This window comes from Malaclemys terrapin, chromosome 21 (genome assembly GCF_027887155.1).
Source record: "Malaclemys terrapin pileata isolate rMalTer1 chromosome 21, rMalTer1.hap1, whole genome shotgun sequence".
Classification (NCBI taxonomy): Eukaryota; Metazoa; Chordata; order Testudines; family Emydidae; genus Malaclemys; species Malaclemys terrapin.
The window spans coordinates 7,477,999-7,493,530 of record NC_071525.1 but is presented as its reverse complement, the minus strand read 5'-3'; the positions used below and the strand labels follow the sequence as shown (position 1 = coordinate 7,493,530).

General features: G+C 54.9%; 2 protein-coding genes across 5 annotated transcripts in view; one reads left to right on the top strand and one right to left on the bottom strand.

Annotated features, from left to right (window-relative positions):
• CERS2 (ceramide synthase 2) overlaps nucleotides 1–10,472 on the top strand; it is a 48,379-nt gene extending 37,907 nt beyond the window's left edge. For all 3 annotated transcript variants that reach the window (XM_054011088.1, XM_054011086.1, XM_054011087.1), the window contains exons 2-11: nucleotides 395–568; nucleotides 3,066–3,183; nucleotides 4,307–4,425; nucleotides 5,178–5,235; nucleotides 5,343–5,393; nucleotides 5,893–5,985; nucleotides 6,538–6,666; nucleotides 7,455–7,561; nucleotides 7,851–8,004; nucleotides 9,085–10,472. In XM_054011088.1, coding sequence (XP_053867063.1) covers nucleotides 396–568; nucleotides 3,066–3,183; nucleotides 4,307–4,425; nucleotides 5,178–5,235; nucleotides 5,343–5,393; nucleotides 5,893–5,985; nucleotides 6,538–6,666; nucleotides 7,455–7,561; nucleotides 7,851–8,004; nucleotides 9,085–9,210 — 1,128 coding nt within the window. In that variant the 5' untranslated portion in view covers nucleotide 395 and the 3' untranslated portion in view covers nucleotides 9,211–10,472. The remainder of the gene's footprint in view (nucleotides 1–394; nucleotides 569–3,065; nucleotides 3,184–4,306; nucleotides 4,426–5,177; nucleotides 5,236–5,342; nucleotides 5,394–5,892; nucleotides 5,986–6,537; nucleotides 6,667–7,454; nucleotides 7,562–7,850; nucleotides 8,005–9,084) is intronic.
• Nucleotides 10,473–10,927: 455 nt separating this feature from the next.
• Nucleotides 10,928–15,532, bottom strand: part of SETDB1 (SET domain bifurcated histone lysine methyltransferase 1) — a 30,582-nt gene continuing 25,977 nt past the window's right edge. For both annotated transcript variants that reach the window (XM_054011084.1, XM_054011085.1), the window contains exons 21-22: nucleotides 15,418–15,506; nucleotides 10,928–14,386 (exon numbers count right to left, since the gene is read on the bottom strand). In XM_054011084.1, coding sequence (XP_053867059.1) covers nucleotides 14,269–14,386; nucleotides 15,418–15,506 — 207 coding nt within the window. In that variant the 3' untranslated portion in view covers nucleotides 10,928–14,268. The remainder of the gene's footprint in view (nucleotides 14,387–15,417; nucleotides 15,507–15,532) is intronic.

Sequence of the window (15,532 nt, the reverse complement as noted above, 5' to 3'; positions counted from 1 at the left end):
TGTTTGGCTTCCCTGGATTTCCCCTGCGATTTCAGTCACATACAAGGTTCTTTCCTTGCTAAACTGCCATGCGGTGTTTAAACAGCTGCAGCATTCCGTCCTCCTGTGCCAGCTCCGTTCTCACCACTTCCCTGTGTGTCCTTAGCACTGTAGGGCTTACGGTGATTCTCCTTCTGCTCTGGGACAGGAGGGGGCCTGTGCTGTGATGAGCGGTGGGATCCCGGGGCTGCGAGGGTTGGAGCAGCCGTGATGAGTCATGTTTGTCCGTGCTGCTTCCTGGTAGCTGGGTGCTGCGAATCCGAGGGTGGAGGCGGGAGCCTTGGCCACTGTTGCCCAGGGGCATGGATAGGAGGAGCATGAATGAGTCACTCCATTTGTCTCTCTCCCACTGCAGGATGTTCCAGACGTTATACAATTACTTTTGGTGGGACCGGCTCTGGTTGCCGGTGAACCTGACATGGTCGGACCTGGAAGACAAGGATGGGCGGGTCTATGCCAAGGCTTCAGACCTCTACATCACCATCCCCTTAGCCTTCCTCTTCCTCGTCGTCAGGCACCTCTTCGAAATGTAAGTACCGAGGGGAGGCCAGGTCAGCATCCATTCCTGCAGCCTGGCTGGAGCCAGCTCCAAGAAGCTCCCCCTGGTGGACAGTGAGGGAATATCCAGCCCCTAGAGGAAGCTTAGTCTTTAACGCCAGACAGTTGAGGGCAGATTTTCATAACACTGGGTGCACATTAGGTGCGTCTGCAAACCCAGATCCTGTTAAGGTGCCTGAGCGGTCTAGAAAATCTGGCCCCAGTTCAAATCCCCACATCCCACTCCCTTCCCAGAGCCAGGAATCCTGATTCCTTGCCCCCCTGCTCTAACCACTAGACCCCACTCCTTCTCAGAGCTGGGGTTAGATCCCAGGAGTTCTGACTTCCAGCCCCCTGCTCTAACCCACTAGACCGCACTCCCCATCCAGAGCTGTGAACAGAACCCAGGAGTCCTGAATCCCCCAGTCCAGTGTGTGGGTCAGGGGTGCCTTCTAGGCTCTATGGACGCTGGCTCAAATCCTGATTGGGTGGGATGGGACAAATGAAGGGGGAGAATCTCCTTATTTCACGTGGGCTGTGTCTACACTGCACTTCTGTCGGGCAGGAGTGTGAAAAAACTCGCTGACCGACAAACGTTTTACCGATGAAAAGCGCCGGTGTGGATAGCGCTTTGTCGGTAGGAGACGCTCTCCCACCAACCAAGCTACTGCCCCTCATTGGAGGTGGTTTTATTTTGCACCGCATACCTTGCAAGGGTACAGCTGTAGCGGCACAGCTACGGTACACAGTATAGACATCGTCTTACACACGCTGTCCCTCCCTTCAAATACTAAAAAGTCATAAACCCAGACTGCATAAAACAGCAGGCAACGGACTGCAGGCTGCGACCTGCACTGACCTCTGAGGGAATGAGAGCGAGCTTGGCAGAGGGTCTCTAACCTCCTAGCTTCTAGGAATACGGAGCATGTGGCGTATATTTATATGCCCCCGTCCCAGGCAGCACGGCACAGACGCTCGCATTGTGCACTCCGGCCCCCGATCCCGAGTATCTCAGCAATGCTGGGGGCTGAGGCACTAAAGAGCAGTTTGTTGTATAAACCACCGTCGCGGTGACAAACGGAGACGGGAGAACAGAGCTGGCTTTGTTGGTGGATTGGGCACAGGCCCGGTGGGTGGGCAGAGCTCCATCGGGAGCTGTCCACCCGTGTTGTGCGTGTGCCCTGGGTGCTCTATGCCTGTGAGCATCTTGCTGTGATCGCAGCTGGATGGGAGGAGCAGCGTGAAGCTGGGGGAGGAAGGGGGCTAGGTTTCTGTGGGGATGTCTCCCCACATGTTGTCAGCAAACCACGTTGGATGCCCAACCCCTGTGGGGTGAAAGCAGGGGCCTTGGACTGGGAAGTAGGGGGCGGGAGATGTTTCTTTTCTATGCAGCAAAGGGAAGATTCACTTTCCCAGCCCTTGACTTTTTCTTTCTTTCTATCTTTTCTCACCCGTTTTCTTTTTTCCTCTCCCCTCAGTTAGACATACTCAGTCTTTCTCTTTGCTTTCATATCATTCACTTCTCTCTCCCTGAGCCTTTCTTCTCTTCCCTCAATTCATTTTTCTTTCGCTCAGTCTCCCCAGCCATCATTTCAGATCCCTCACTCTGATTTTTAATCCTTTACTTCCCCTGCAACTGTCAGTCACCTCCATTCTGGCAGGTCTTCTGATCAAAACACCCACATTGGTGACTTTTTGCTCCAACTGCTGGGAATCAGGACTCCTGGGTTCTGTCCCCAGCTCTGGGAGAGGAGTGGCCTTAGAGATGGGGAGGCTGGGAGACAGGATTCCTGGATTCTGTTCTCACCAGCTGTATGACGCGGGAGTGAGTCCAGTCCCTTCTCCATGCCTCAGTTTCTCCATCTGTAAAATGGGAAGGATGTTAAGATTCCTCCCGGGCCATCTGTGGCGCATAGCTGCACCCCTTTGGCCCAGGTAGGTTTGCTCTGTCATGTGGATTTGACTGCCACCTAATGGCCACTGCCCAGCAGAATTCTTGTCAGTGACTTTACAGGCAGCTTTGGAGTTCTGATTGATTGAGGGAGTTGATTGTCCATATGGATTTGTTATGGTAGGGCCTACAGGCTGAGCAGTAACGGGTGTGTCTTTGCCAGAAGCTGCACAAATGTAGGGTGAGAAGGTTCCTGCCCTGAAGAGTTATAACCTAATAATTAGGCGTATTATGGTAGCACCTAACAGCCCCATGGTGCCAGGTGCTGCACACACTAATAATTCCTCCTAACTCTTCCGTGGCACTTTCCATCAGTAGATGGCAAAGCGCTGTACTCTAGAGAGCCGTGTCCTCCTCCCCCTTGCACAGATGGGGGAAAGCATCAGAGCTGTCCCTTTTCCAGACTGTGGCCCCAGGTTATAACTATGCCGGATCGCCACAAAGGGAACGGCTTCCATGTTCTAAAGCATTATTCTAACCACGTGTTTTGTGCCTGTGCTCCCCATTCCTCTCCCCCGCCCCTTGACTCCACCCCCAGATATGTGGCCACCCCACTAGCCGGGCTTTTGAACGTCAAGGAGAAGATCCGATTAAAAGCCACCCCAAATCCCGTGCTAGAAAAATTCTACGCTTCATCCACAAAACACCCCAAGCAGGTACAGTGCATGCTACCGGCGGGGGGAGGGGGAGGGCTGTATTGCCTGCAGTCTGCGACAAGCGTGGCGCTGGGATTGCACCGGGGTGTTGCGGGCGAGGCGTCCCGGGCTGCCCTCTCCCACCTCTGGGAGCTGATCTGTATGGGGCTAGCCGGGCGCCTGGGGCGTTAATGTGACGGTATTAAATGAATCTGGCTCTGTGTGTTGGAAGAAACCAGGAGGCGAGTTGAGGAGCTAAGTGGCTGCATTTAGGGCTCGGGGGCGCTTTTGCATGCGGCTTTAGTGATGCAGGGGCTAAAGCACTGGTCTTTCCCCCTGGTGGGGTAGAGGGGTCCATTCCTGATCACTACAGGCGCTCTGCCTCATCCCCAGTAGGTCGCTGGCCAGAGTGGCAGCCTCTGCCCGGGGGTTCCCAGAGCTGGCGTAGCAGGGAGGAGGTACAAGGCAGGGTTGAGGGGCATTGGCACAGCTGCTGGGGCAGAGGGGGAGCCCCGGGCTGGATTAGCAGGGGGGATGCGGGTTGGGATGAATGGGCCTAAGGCTGGGATAGCAGGGGGCTGCCGGGTGGGAGTGAGGGGCACCGGCAGAGCTGGGGGTGTGAGGAGTTGAGATAGCAGGGGATGGGGGTCAGGAATGAGGGGCCCAGGCAGAGCTCTGTGGGGGGCAAACCCAGAGCTGGGCTAGCCAGGGTGGTACTGGTTAGGATTGAGGGGTCCCGGCAGAGCGGTGTGTGCGAGGATAACGGGCTGCGGGTCAGGATTGCAGAGGAGCTGGGACCCTGCACTTGTCTGGTTCAGCCCCGGTGCTTTCAGCGTCTCACTCTCTCCGGCACCAGCGCCCCCCAGCCCTTGTGGCCAGCAGCAGCACCGGCTCAGGGCCCGCCTGGGCCCCTGGAGAGTTGGTCACGGGTTAGATGCCCCCCCCGGCGCCTATGGCCAGTACCTGAGCTCATGAGACCAAAGCGAGCCGCCATTGCACAGCACTGATTGCCAGGCAGACACCCTCTGCCTCCCCCGGCGTCAGTGGCTCCTGACTCCCACTGACCCCCCTGTCGTCTGGTCCTGGGGGCCCAGCCAGCCTCTGGGTCACCCTGGTAACCGCCCCCGGGTCTCTCCCTTCCCAGGGCGACATCGAGATGCTCTCCAAGAAGAGCGGCTGCGCGGTCCGGCAGGTGGAGCGCTGGTTCCGACGCAGGCGCAACCAGGACAGGCCCAGCTTGCTCAAGAAGTTCCGGGAGGCCAGGTAAGGGCCTGGTGCCGCTTGCCCAGCCGTGCAACGGCGACCCCTGGTGTCTGCAGCGCCCCCTGCAGCCCATCTCCCTTTGAACTCGGGACCCCCTTGCGCTCTCTGTCGAGCTGGGCACCGTGGGGCGGACCTGGGGCTCTCACGGTAATGAGACCTGGCAGGGGTTGGCAGGTGGGTGGTTCTCCAGTGGTGGTGAAGGGAGCGTCTGTGGGCTCTGAGCGCTGGAACGGCGGTGGAGGGGGCCCCAGGATTCCATTTGGGGTGATCCCCTTAAGCCTATAGTGCCCTGTTGCCCCCGTGCGCTGCATCAGAACTGACTGGGCTGAGCAGGCAGGTTTGGTGGTGGTGGTGGGGGGGTGCATGGGAGCAGAGGAGCCTATTCCCTCCCCAGTCCAGGCCGGTGCCCGCTGTGAGCACTGCTCCTGAGCCCAGCTGGGCTCCGAGCATGGCTCCAGCTTCAAGGCAAAAGGCAAGAGGGTGACAGGATTGAGGGGACTCTTAAAGCCCAGCGGCTGCCAGGCTGGCTTCCCCCCGCTTTCTCACAGGGCATAGGACAAGGCTCCGTCCCTGCTAGATCACGAGATAGGCACAGAAAGGGTCCCCGGTGACCCAGACGGGCTCTTCAACCCTGCGTCCCCTGGGCCGGCTCCCTCTGGGGCTCCCTACCTGCCCTTCCCATGACGTGTTCTCTCTCCCCTTCACCCCGCCCCGTGCTCCTCTGTTGAGAACCATCTGCTTCCTTTTTCCAGTTGGCGATTCACCTTTTACCTTATTGCTTTCATTGCTGGCATGGCCGTCATAGTGGATGTAAGTAAGATCTGCCATTTCGACCCCTTCCCGGTCTCTCGGCCCGTCCTGGCCACGCTGCCCTGCTCACCCCTGCCCTGTCTCCCCCCTCCCGCTTTTCCTCACAGAAGCCCTGGTTCTACGACTTGAAGGAAGTGTGGAAAGGGTACCCGATCCAGGTGAGTCCAGCGCGCGCCTGCTGTCGGGTTAGCGCCCCAGGCCAGAGCCGGCGGTTTCTCTCCTTCAGCTCCGCAAGCGGAGAGAGTTTCGGCTCGGCTCAGCCTCCAGCGTAGCTGCCTGGGCAGCCAATGAAACACAGCCCGGGCTCCCTGCTTCATTGGGACGCACGGCCATTGGTGCCCGTGCTCCGAAGTCAGCATGGTTACCTGGCAACTACTCGGTGGTTAACGTCTCCTTGGAGGGGGTTCTGAGGAATTGCTGGGATACGGGGCCTGTGGCCACCTAGGAAATCCAGGGTGATGTCAAGGCTCTGAACTTCCTGCTTCCAAAGTTCAGGTCCCTGCCGCTTGAGCTCCAGGAGAATCCCCATTCGTTCTGTGCAGCATTGGGCTTATGGCACACAGCAGTGCCATTCTGATCCCATCCAGCAGAGGGCGCGCGCACGTGCTTCAGCAGAGCATTGTTCCGCTGAGCTCTCTGGTCCCGTTTGCCTTGCAGACCACGCTGCCGTCGCAGTACTGGTACTACATGATCGAGCTGTCGTTCTACTGGTCCCTGCTCTTCAGCATCGCCTCCGACGTGAAGCGCAAGGTAGGCTGTCTCCCGCGTGCCTGGCTGTGCAGGGGGGATGGATGGAGATCCGTGTGCGTCCCCAGTCCCGGGCTGCCGCTGCCACCCCTGCGGGGGTCTGGAGAGAATCCCCTGTGCCCTGATCAGTTCTAAGCCTCCAGGACACGGGCGGGGAGGTCTGCTGGGGTCAGAGGGCTTCTGCTTGGGGCTGCCTCCATTAGCTCCATAGGGCGAGCAGTGGCCCCCAAGCCAGCCCTGGTACTAGGAATGTGCCCCCCCCCCCCACGACGTGGGTGTAGCTGCTTGGTGATCCCCAGGCAGCCCCTCTCAGCCCCCCTTTGGGATATCACAGGGGGGGCACATCTGCCTCCCTCCCAGAGAGGATTCTGTGTCCAGGGCTGGGGGTGTCTGGGCAGGGCTGGACAGGGAGGGTCTGGTGTGTTTGGGGAGGGGTAGGAGGTTTGGCAGGGTCTGATGTATCTGGGGCAGGAGGGGCTGGGCTGGGGTCTGACCCCTCCTCTTGTTTGTTGGGGGGTTAACCCCTTCCTTTCCCCTCCCTTCTCTTCCTGGCAGGACTTCAAAGAGCAGATCATCCACCACGTGGCCACCATCATCCTGATCAGCTTTTCCTGGTTCGCCAACTACATCCGGGCGGGGACGCTGATCATGGCCCTGCACGACTCATGCGACTACCTGCTGGAGGTGAGTGCAACCCCCCACCCGGTCCCTGCGGTTCTTCCCCATGGCTGATGCACCACACGACCATGATGCCAGTGAGAGCAGAACCCCTGGCACCCCTGCAAAGCCAGTGGGACTCACTCCCATGGGGTGGGGGGGCTGCCCCACTGAGCCCGGCACAGAACCCAGGAGTCCAGAGACCCAGGGTTGTGAGTTCAATCCTTGAGGGGCCATTTAGGGAACTGGGGTTAAAAAAAAAAAAAAAAAAATCTGTCTGGGGATTGGCCCTGCTTTGAGCAGGGGGTTGGACTAGATACCTCCTGAGGTCCCTTCCAACCCTGATATTCTATGATTCATCCCTGGTCTACTTGGACTCTAAGCTCCTTGGGGCAGGGGACAGCGTCTCACTCTGTGTCTGGGCACACCGGGACCTCTGGGTGCTGCAGCAATACACCTAATGCGAAATGGATGACTGTGCGTTTCATTGAGACGTCCGTCATCGGGAGCTGGGGGCTGCTCTCCAGACGCAAACCAAACCATGCAGCTGCTGTTAGCAGCGCTGCTCTATCTTAGTGCTTAGAGATTCCAGCTAAGGGCAGGACCCTGTTGTGCGAGACCCAGCCCCTTCCCCCAGGAGCTCCCAGTCGAGATTGACGAGGGTGGGAGACAGGCAGGATTTGACAAGTGGGAGAGCCCCCGAGAGACGCAATGACTCATCCGAGTCTTCTGAGGCCCACGCTCTGCCCCCAGCTCACGTCTCCCACGCCTCAGAGGCACTACAGCTTACTGTGGTCTTGGCCTCTCGCCCCCAGTCTGCCAAGATGTTTAACTACGCCGGCTGGAAGAACACCTGCAACAACATCTTCATCGTGTTCGCCGCCGTCTTCATCGTCACGCGCCTCATCATCCTGCCCTTCTGGTGAGCAAGTGCCCCAGCCTCTGACCGTGGCCTACTGCTACTCCTAGGCCTGGGACAGCATTGCGGGTGGTGGGGCGGGAAAAGCTGGCTGTTGGAGAATGATCCAGGAGTTTCATCTACGTGGCAGAGCTGGGAATAGAACCCAGAGCTCCTGAGTGCCAGTCTGGCCCTCTAGCCACTAGGCCACGCTGCCAATTTTGCTTCTGAGCGGCATGAGCCAGGAGGGTCGCTTAGCCGCCTCACTTTCAGTACAGCGAACATGTCTGAGGTCTCCTGTGCTCTCCTATAGGATCATGCACTGCACGGTGGTCTATCCTCTGGACCTGTACCCGCCCTTCTTCGGCTATTACTTCTTCAACTTCATGATGGTGGTGCTGCAATCGCTGCATATCTTCTGGGCGTATCTCATCATCCGCATGGCCCACAAGTTCATAACTGGAAAGGCAGGTTCACTTTCTCTGGTGGGGAGGGAGGAGGGGGTGTTTTTGTTTTTTCCAGGTCACCCTTCACTTACATTGGAACCCAGGGGCCAGGAGGGAAGCAAAGTGAAGCCACCGCTCCGGGCAGGATGGGGAAGTGGAAGAGATCAGCAATTTTTAAGACCGGCCAGGGGGCGTTTTCTCGTCTTGATTAATGGGGACAAATAACAGGATGCGGACAGGGGTGTTTATCGTAGGGTTGCTCGTTTGTTTGTGGTGCAGCAGTGCAGAGATTCCCGTCAAAGGAGCAGAGGGGTGTGTGTTTTGTAGGGTTGCTGGTGTGTGTGTGTGTGGGGGAGGGGGGGGGGGGTTGGTGAGCACTGGGGGCTCTATTGACTTTTTGAGGATAGAGAAAAGCTTTTGGTCCAATCTTCAGGAATTCAGGCGCCTATTTCCCACTGAGTCCCATGGGAATTAGGCACTTAAATCCCAATGAGGATCTGGGCCTGGGGGCTTTAAGCAGCAGCATGATTTGAGGCTCCAGTGGCGCGTCCGGGGCCAGTAGGGCCACGTGCTGGCTGGTGCTCTAGGAACGGGAGAAGTTTGCTAGGGCAACAGCATGGAGCAGGGAGAATCCAGAGCTCAGTAGCAAAGTCCTGGAGCATCTCTGGGGAAGGCAAGGCAGTAGGGGGTCAGTGGGACCTGCATGCCGCAGGGGTAAACGGGGAGGGGGCCTTTCACGTCGCAGTGGTGAGTGCAGCTCCGTTCCAGGCAGTATCTGTTACCATCTGAAGTGCGTGCGGTGGCCCCCGTGTGGGAGGATTTCACCCAGTTCCCAGTCAAGTGCCTGGCTCACAAAGCCACCCGTGCAGCTGGTACTAATGGGGGAGGAGCAGGGCTGTGGACGGAATGGGCCTCACTAAGCCCCGCTCATGGTGTTCCACAGGGAAACTAAGGCACAGAAGCAAAACGGGTCACGCAGCAAGTCAGTGGCAGTGCTAGGAACAGACCCCAGGAGTCCTGACACCCAGGCCCACTCTGCTGTAGCCCGCTCGCCCCGTTTCACTTTGATTCGTGAAGCCCCTTTCTTTTCAATCCCTCCAGGTGGTGGAAGACGAGAGGAGTGATCGCGAAGAGACCGACAACACAGAGGAGGAGGAAGTGACAAAGAACGGGCCCCTTTCCAACGGGCACCCCGTCCTGAACAACAACCACCGGAAAACCGATTGATTTTAGGCGCATGTGGAGGTGTTGCCAGCTTGCCGCCCGGCCCCACCACCATGGGCATCAGCTGAGGCCAAAACGTCAAGAGAACTTCAGCTTCCACCCTGCCACCGACTGTAGTGCCAGGGTCTCCCTCCTGTCCCCTATAAATAGTTACTCTCCCTCTTCTCCTCAAAACGGATCTAGTGGAAATAGCTGACCCATCTAGGGGGGAGGCTAAAGGAATGGACCCTGGAGTGCCAGCACCAACCCTACATGTGTGCTTAGAATACATCATTTGAGGTCAATTTTCTTTCCTATCGCTGCAGATGGAAATGTGCCAACTTTGTGGGGGGAGGGGTGGTAGTGCCTTGTGCCACCACCATACAGTAGTGTCCTTTCTCTCTGCATCTGCACCCAGCTGCCTTAAAACCAAACTGGGACGCAAGGATTCCCTTCTCCACGACTATCTGGCCCCATCCCCAAACTCTAGGTGCACAGTGGAAGGCACAGCCAGACTGCTACATGAGGGAGAGATGGCAAATTGCTCTCTCTGTTTTTGTGTTTTACACACACACACACATCGACAGAGAAAGCTGGTGCCAGTTCCTTCCCAGTCTGTTTTAGTGGTGAGGTATGGTTTCATTGCCTCTCGAGTTGCTCTGTTCTCGCCTCTCGAGTTTCTGGAAGGGAATCCCCTAGCTGTGTGGCTGGTGGAAATAACGCACAAAAAGCAGAACTCTAATGTCCTCTGAGGGCTTGGAGTCAATCGCAAAGGCTCGTTCGTTCCCCTTTGTTGTTGGGTTTTTTGGAAACGACTGCAAGCCCTCTCCCCAAACTCCTTTCCAGCTGTAGAGGAAATAAGTGTTTCCATGGAGTTTATTTTGCTTTCTTGGGTACTAGCAAAGGCATGAAATCAAAGCCTTGGCAGGCCAGAGACCAACCTGTCAATTACAGCTAAGCCCATCCTGCAGTTCAGGCCCTTCTGGGAGCTTTCGCTCCGCTGCAGAGTGGAGTTCAGGGACTAAGATGGACGGGTCTTGTTTTGAAAGAAGGACCTGGTCCCCGTTTTGGCTTTGCTACTTGCCAACGTTAGTGAATGGCGGTCAAAGCTTTGGCGGCTGGCTCCCCAGCATGACCGAGATGTGCCCGTTGCACCCAGAAAAATGAAGAGCAAAGTCACTGCCTTGCTCTGGGGAGCAGCCAGAAGGAATTTGTGCTTGGTTTACAGCTCACCACCACAGTAAGACTTGTGGGATCAGGTGACATTCGTTATACCATGGGGGGGGGGGGGGGGGGGGGCAAGTTAAGTAGATGAAGGTCTGGGTATTAATGGCTGATTTATTAGACAACACTATTGAATACTTGCTGGAAGGAAGCTGTGTGGTTTAGACACACTACCTAGTATCCATTTCGATGGGGATTTAATACATCCCATTGTTTTGCTCTATAAGAATTGGTTCTGATCACCTTTAAGAACGATCTATTCCACTTCCCTTCTAATGTGCTTTCCCCCTCCCCTCCGCCCAGGCTATGAATGGACAAATGAATTTGCAACTGATTTTTTTTTTCTATTTATTTTTTTTTAAAGCTAGGACTAAGTACAAAAAGGAACTGGACCGCAGAGAGTCTTTCATGTAAAAACAGATTTGGTGGGGGCTGAAATGCTGAAGGCAGTAAAACTTTCCAGGTTAGACAGAGGGATTGGAGAAAAGGACCATTAACCTAACTTCAGACCAAAATGTTGAGTTTTTTAAAAGTTAAAATTTATTAAAAGTTAAATAAAAACTAAAACTTCTGTAAAAACAGGCGTGGTGGTTTCTGTTGGAGTGTCACCCTGTTCCCACCCCTCCCATCTGAGGGGTTTGGATCAGTATGAAACACACGGGACAGTTTTCATATCAGCTGTGCTACTCCTGTCAGACTTGAGCTGGTGTGGTTTTCACAGGAGCGTCCTCTTGTGGTGGTAACGTGCTCACTACAAGCATCCCAAGGCTAGCAGGGATCAGCTCCCTGTTTTTAAGGCATCAAAATAACAGCCAGATTTTCAAAAGCGCTCACTCAGCCTGCTGGGGTTTGAGGTCTCCTGGAAACCTGGATGAGGCCCACTGGGAGGTGTGGGGAACTTTTGAAAGTCTGGCCTTTATTTAAGAGCCTGAACACTGGGGGGAACCAAGCCCAGACTGTGGGTGTTGCATGCTTGGAGAGGGGGTTCAGAACTTCACATGCTTTCTACCGCCCTACTTTTAAACACAACTGGCCTCCCACTTCCTAGAAAAGCCACCTGCTCCAGCCCCTCTGAGGCTCCGCTGTTGAAATACTAATGTGGCTACGGGCAGCTGTTCCTACAGGCAGCTTGGGAGGAAGGAGCCACTGATTTAACTCTGCTATTCTTAGCACTTCTCCATTAGCATTGCAAGATTCCCATGCAGCCCCTCAAATGGACAGTCAGCGAGCGGAGGAGCTTTCAGATGTCCTAGGAAAGGTAATTACTATAAAACACTTTAAAAGCCATGGTCAAACTCTCTCCCCATTAGCAAGGGTGGAGTTCCTTTTCTCTGCTCAGGAGTGACTCCCTTTGCTGGTCCAGGGACCCTCCGTTCCCATGACCCATTCATTTGACTAGCTCAATAGAAGGGCCTGCTCTTTGTGACGCTCTGGCCCTGAGCCGGCTTGCTGCAGACTGGAAAGAGGGAGCAACTGGAACAGTTTACTCCCCCTAGCTTGGTTCGGTCACGATCACAGTGAACTCAGACTTGCCTGTGCCCCGTGCTGCAGTTTGACAGCTGGTGCCTAGGGATCTCCCCTAGAGGCTCCGGCAGGTGCCATGTGCTGATGGGGTGGTTCTGGCAGATTCGTGGTGACAATGCCCACGATCCAAAGTGTGTTAAGCTAAACATGCTGCGCTAGGCTGAGTTGAGTAGAACCTGCTACGGGTTTAGGATGGTAAAGTGCAGCTCTTTATAAGCTCGGTTTAGTTTAATAAGAGACCCCTTACAAGGAAGTCACTCAACCCCTTTGGATGTGCAGGGACCTGGACAGGGCTACAGCGCCTCCACCTGCAAAAAGAGGCCTAAAATCACGTGTTTGCTTTAAGGAAAGGAGCAGCTTTTAGCTTCACCCGCAGCCATAACCCTTTGGTTTTGGAAAGCTTAGACTGGCCCCTGAGAAACCCCATGAGCAGGTCCAAATAGACTGTGTGCGTGGCAGCAGGTATGTCCCCTCTAGCAGCCCAGGCCCCACTAGAATTAGTTACTGTCACTTTGAAAGTGACTTGGATTTTACCCCTGCAGTTTCCATTGCTAGATACCCTACTTGAAGAGCGTTTTAGGAGGAGACACTCCCTGTTCTGTATCTTGGGTACATATGTAAATAAATTACATGCCCCCGACATAATGAGCTGTGGTTTTTTGTGTGATTGTTCACCCTGCTAAAGCCAGGTTGTGTGGAGGGGGTGTAACAGCCTCTTTCCATCCCCAGGAGATCAAGCTCCTCAGGTAAACCTGCAGCTGCCATTCGATGCACCGTTCTCGGAGCAGATATTTTTAGATCTGTTTCCGTTGTGAGCTACGTGCCCTGGCATCGCTAGCCGCAGGGAAGGCTGGGCGAAGGAATTTGCCATGTACTGCCCTGAGGAGGGCAGTTGTCATGCAAAGCTCTAAGAGGTAGTGTGCCATAGTCCTGGTGCTACAGAAGAAGTTAGTCTGCTATTTGATGGAGCTGTAACTTAGCCCTAGAACAATCTAAGCATCCTCAGCTGTGTGACTGAGCACCCGTCTCCTATAACTCTGGTTTCATACCCTTCTTGCTTCCTCGAGCTCGTCAGGGTGAGAGAAGTTGGTCTCCTAAAATATGACCTCACCTGTCTTGACGTGCTCATGCTCTAGAACCAACATGGCTACTACAAAGGGTTCTCCAAGTAACTGCCTTTATCAGCTTTGGTCTAGCTCTACTGAAGTCAGAGGAGTTATGGGCTAGAGTTAATCATGCCTGCTTTGAGTATTTTATAAGCACTGGTAGGTACAGCCTCCCTTGCTACAATTAAGTTTGATCTTATTCCCTCCACTTCTGTATCATATGGGAGCCGCTGCGTAGAAGCCTCATGCTGTACAAGCCATAAGGGGCTCTGGCAGTGCCTTAAAGACCTAGGTTTGTTCACTAACAGACAAGTGATTGTTAGTCCCAGTGTCCAATTCCTAGGCAAAATCCCATGTGCTCACTCCTGTTCGCCCACTACCTGAGCCCACAGCTTGCCTCTGTCTAAATCCACTCCTGGAAGTGATGCTTTCCCAAAAGCAGGCCCCAAGCCACTTGCAAGTTCATGCTGTACTGCAGGGGGGAGGTATTTATTTTTGGTCATTTTTTTTTTTTTTTTTTTTTAAACAGCATGTTCAGCAATACCCCAGGAAAATCCCAATACAGTTCCTGGATTGGATGATCTACCCCTGGCCTCTCTGAAATGTTTCTTTTGTTGAAATAGTTTTAATAAGAGGGCACCACTTCTAACTGTAGTTGCCCTAGTTTTTTGGGGATGGGGGATTTGACATGGCAGACTTGGGTGCAACAGAGGCTGGCTGTAGGATGGCAAAGCAGGGGCCCCTTCTGTAGTGCCTGCCTAGTGTGTTTCATCCTTGAATTGAGCTGTCACGCTGACAGGTATTAAGTCTCAGAGTAGCTGAATGCCTGATCATTGCATCACCCAGCACAGACAGAGCTCCACACCAAGGCAGTAGCACGCTGGGAACATTGCTGTCCATCTCAGCCCTACGCACAAAGCCAAGCGACCCCTGTGTTAGCCTGATAGTGTTGTGGTCTGTGTACCTGTGAGCGTATTTTCAAGTGAACGGGGCAGCTCCAAGTTACTGTAACCAGCCTTGTAACAGCTACAATTACAAATCAACGCGGTGTAATTAGAAACCGCTCGAGATGAAACACAGGACGTCACCCTCACAGACAAAGGGTTGGGCGGGGCGGGGAGGGGAGGGATAATGCCTGTGGTTGAGAATCAACCTTGTTCTGGCTCAGAGCAACTGGGGAATCCAGGGCCAGCAGCCCCTGTCCGTCACGCGGCGGGCACCAGCGTGGTTAGAGCAGCCTGCCGCGGCATTCGATAGCGCCACAGCAACACAGGAGCTCCTTGCCCTCCACGCTGCCTACCTCGTAGTTATAGTCCCAGGTCAGCTCAGTCCCGGCTCGTATCCGCCTGCGAAGGAAGGGAGGCACGCGGGTTACTTAGCTAGCAGCCGCACTTGCTGGCCTTGCGGCTGGGAGATTAGGGTCGCTCCCAAGGAAGCATGTGTATCTCTGCCAGCAGACACAGGGCCAGGCTTACGCTTGCTCAGCAGCGAGATCTGTGCCTTGGCAGCGCCCCCAGCCTCGACCAAAGAGAAGCATTTCACAAGCTGGGCACAGAAGCAGCCTGTGCGACAAGAGGTGGGTGGGGAGAGGGCGGCATAGCCGGCGGCTATGGACCGAGGTTTCCCTGCTACCGCCAGAACGGCACAGTGGTGCTGCATTTGCTCTCTTTGGGAAGACGCCGGAAAGCCACAAAGTGAAGGCTTTCCCAGTACATCTAGCGGTTAGAGCCCTAGCCTGCAACCCAAGAGACCTGGGTTTAATTCCTTGTACAGATGAGGACTGAGGCCCAGAATGGAGAACAAGGGGCAGAACAGCCCTGTTCTACCTCCTTGAAGAGCTGAGGTGCTCATGTGCTACAGTGCTGGAGGCCACAGAAGTACTTGAGAGATTAAGCTTCACAACCTGTGAAAGGTGCAATTTTGCCAAGGATTAACTGGCCGCACCTCCCCCCCCAACAGCTGAGAACTTGCAGCTCCCAGTTACTTTGGCAAGAGCTGGTGCTGCAGGCCCCGCGGGAGACTTTCAAAGGGCACAAATGGGAGTTGGGGCTCTGCTCTCACAGACTTTCAAAGGCAGTTGGGTGCCTAAACTGCACCTTGTGTCTCTGAAAGTCTCTCCACGAGTCACTTGCCCAAGCTCACACTAAGCCAGGGCCTGAGCTAGGAAGAGAAACCAGAAGCCCTGACTGCCCAGTCCCAGGTCTAGTCACAAGACCCCCCTAGAATCCTCATGGCATAGGCCAGTAGTAAAACTTCTGAAGAGGTCTTGAAGTTTTAAACCTCCTGAACCAACAGGAACTAAAAAGCAACCAGTGTCTCCAGCCGTAGCCCTACAGCCAACAAAACTTCTCAGACTGGGCAGCATCAGGTCACTTACTTGCTAGCGAAGAAGGCAACCCAAGGGAAACGGAGATCATGTGTGTCCACAAAGACATTCTGCACAAACAGATTGGGGCTGCAGCTATGCTGTAAAGGGACAAGAGGGACAATTT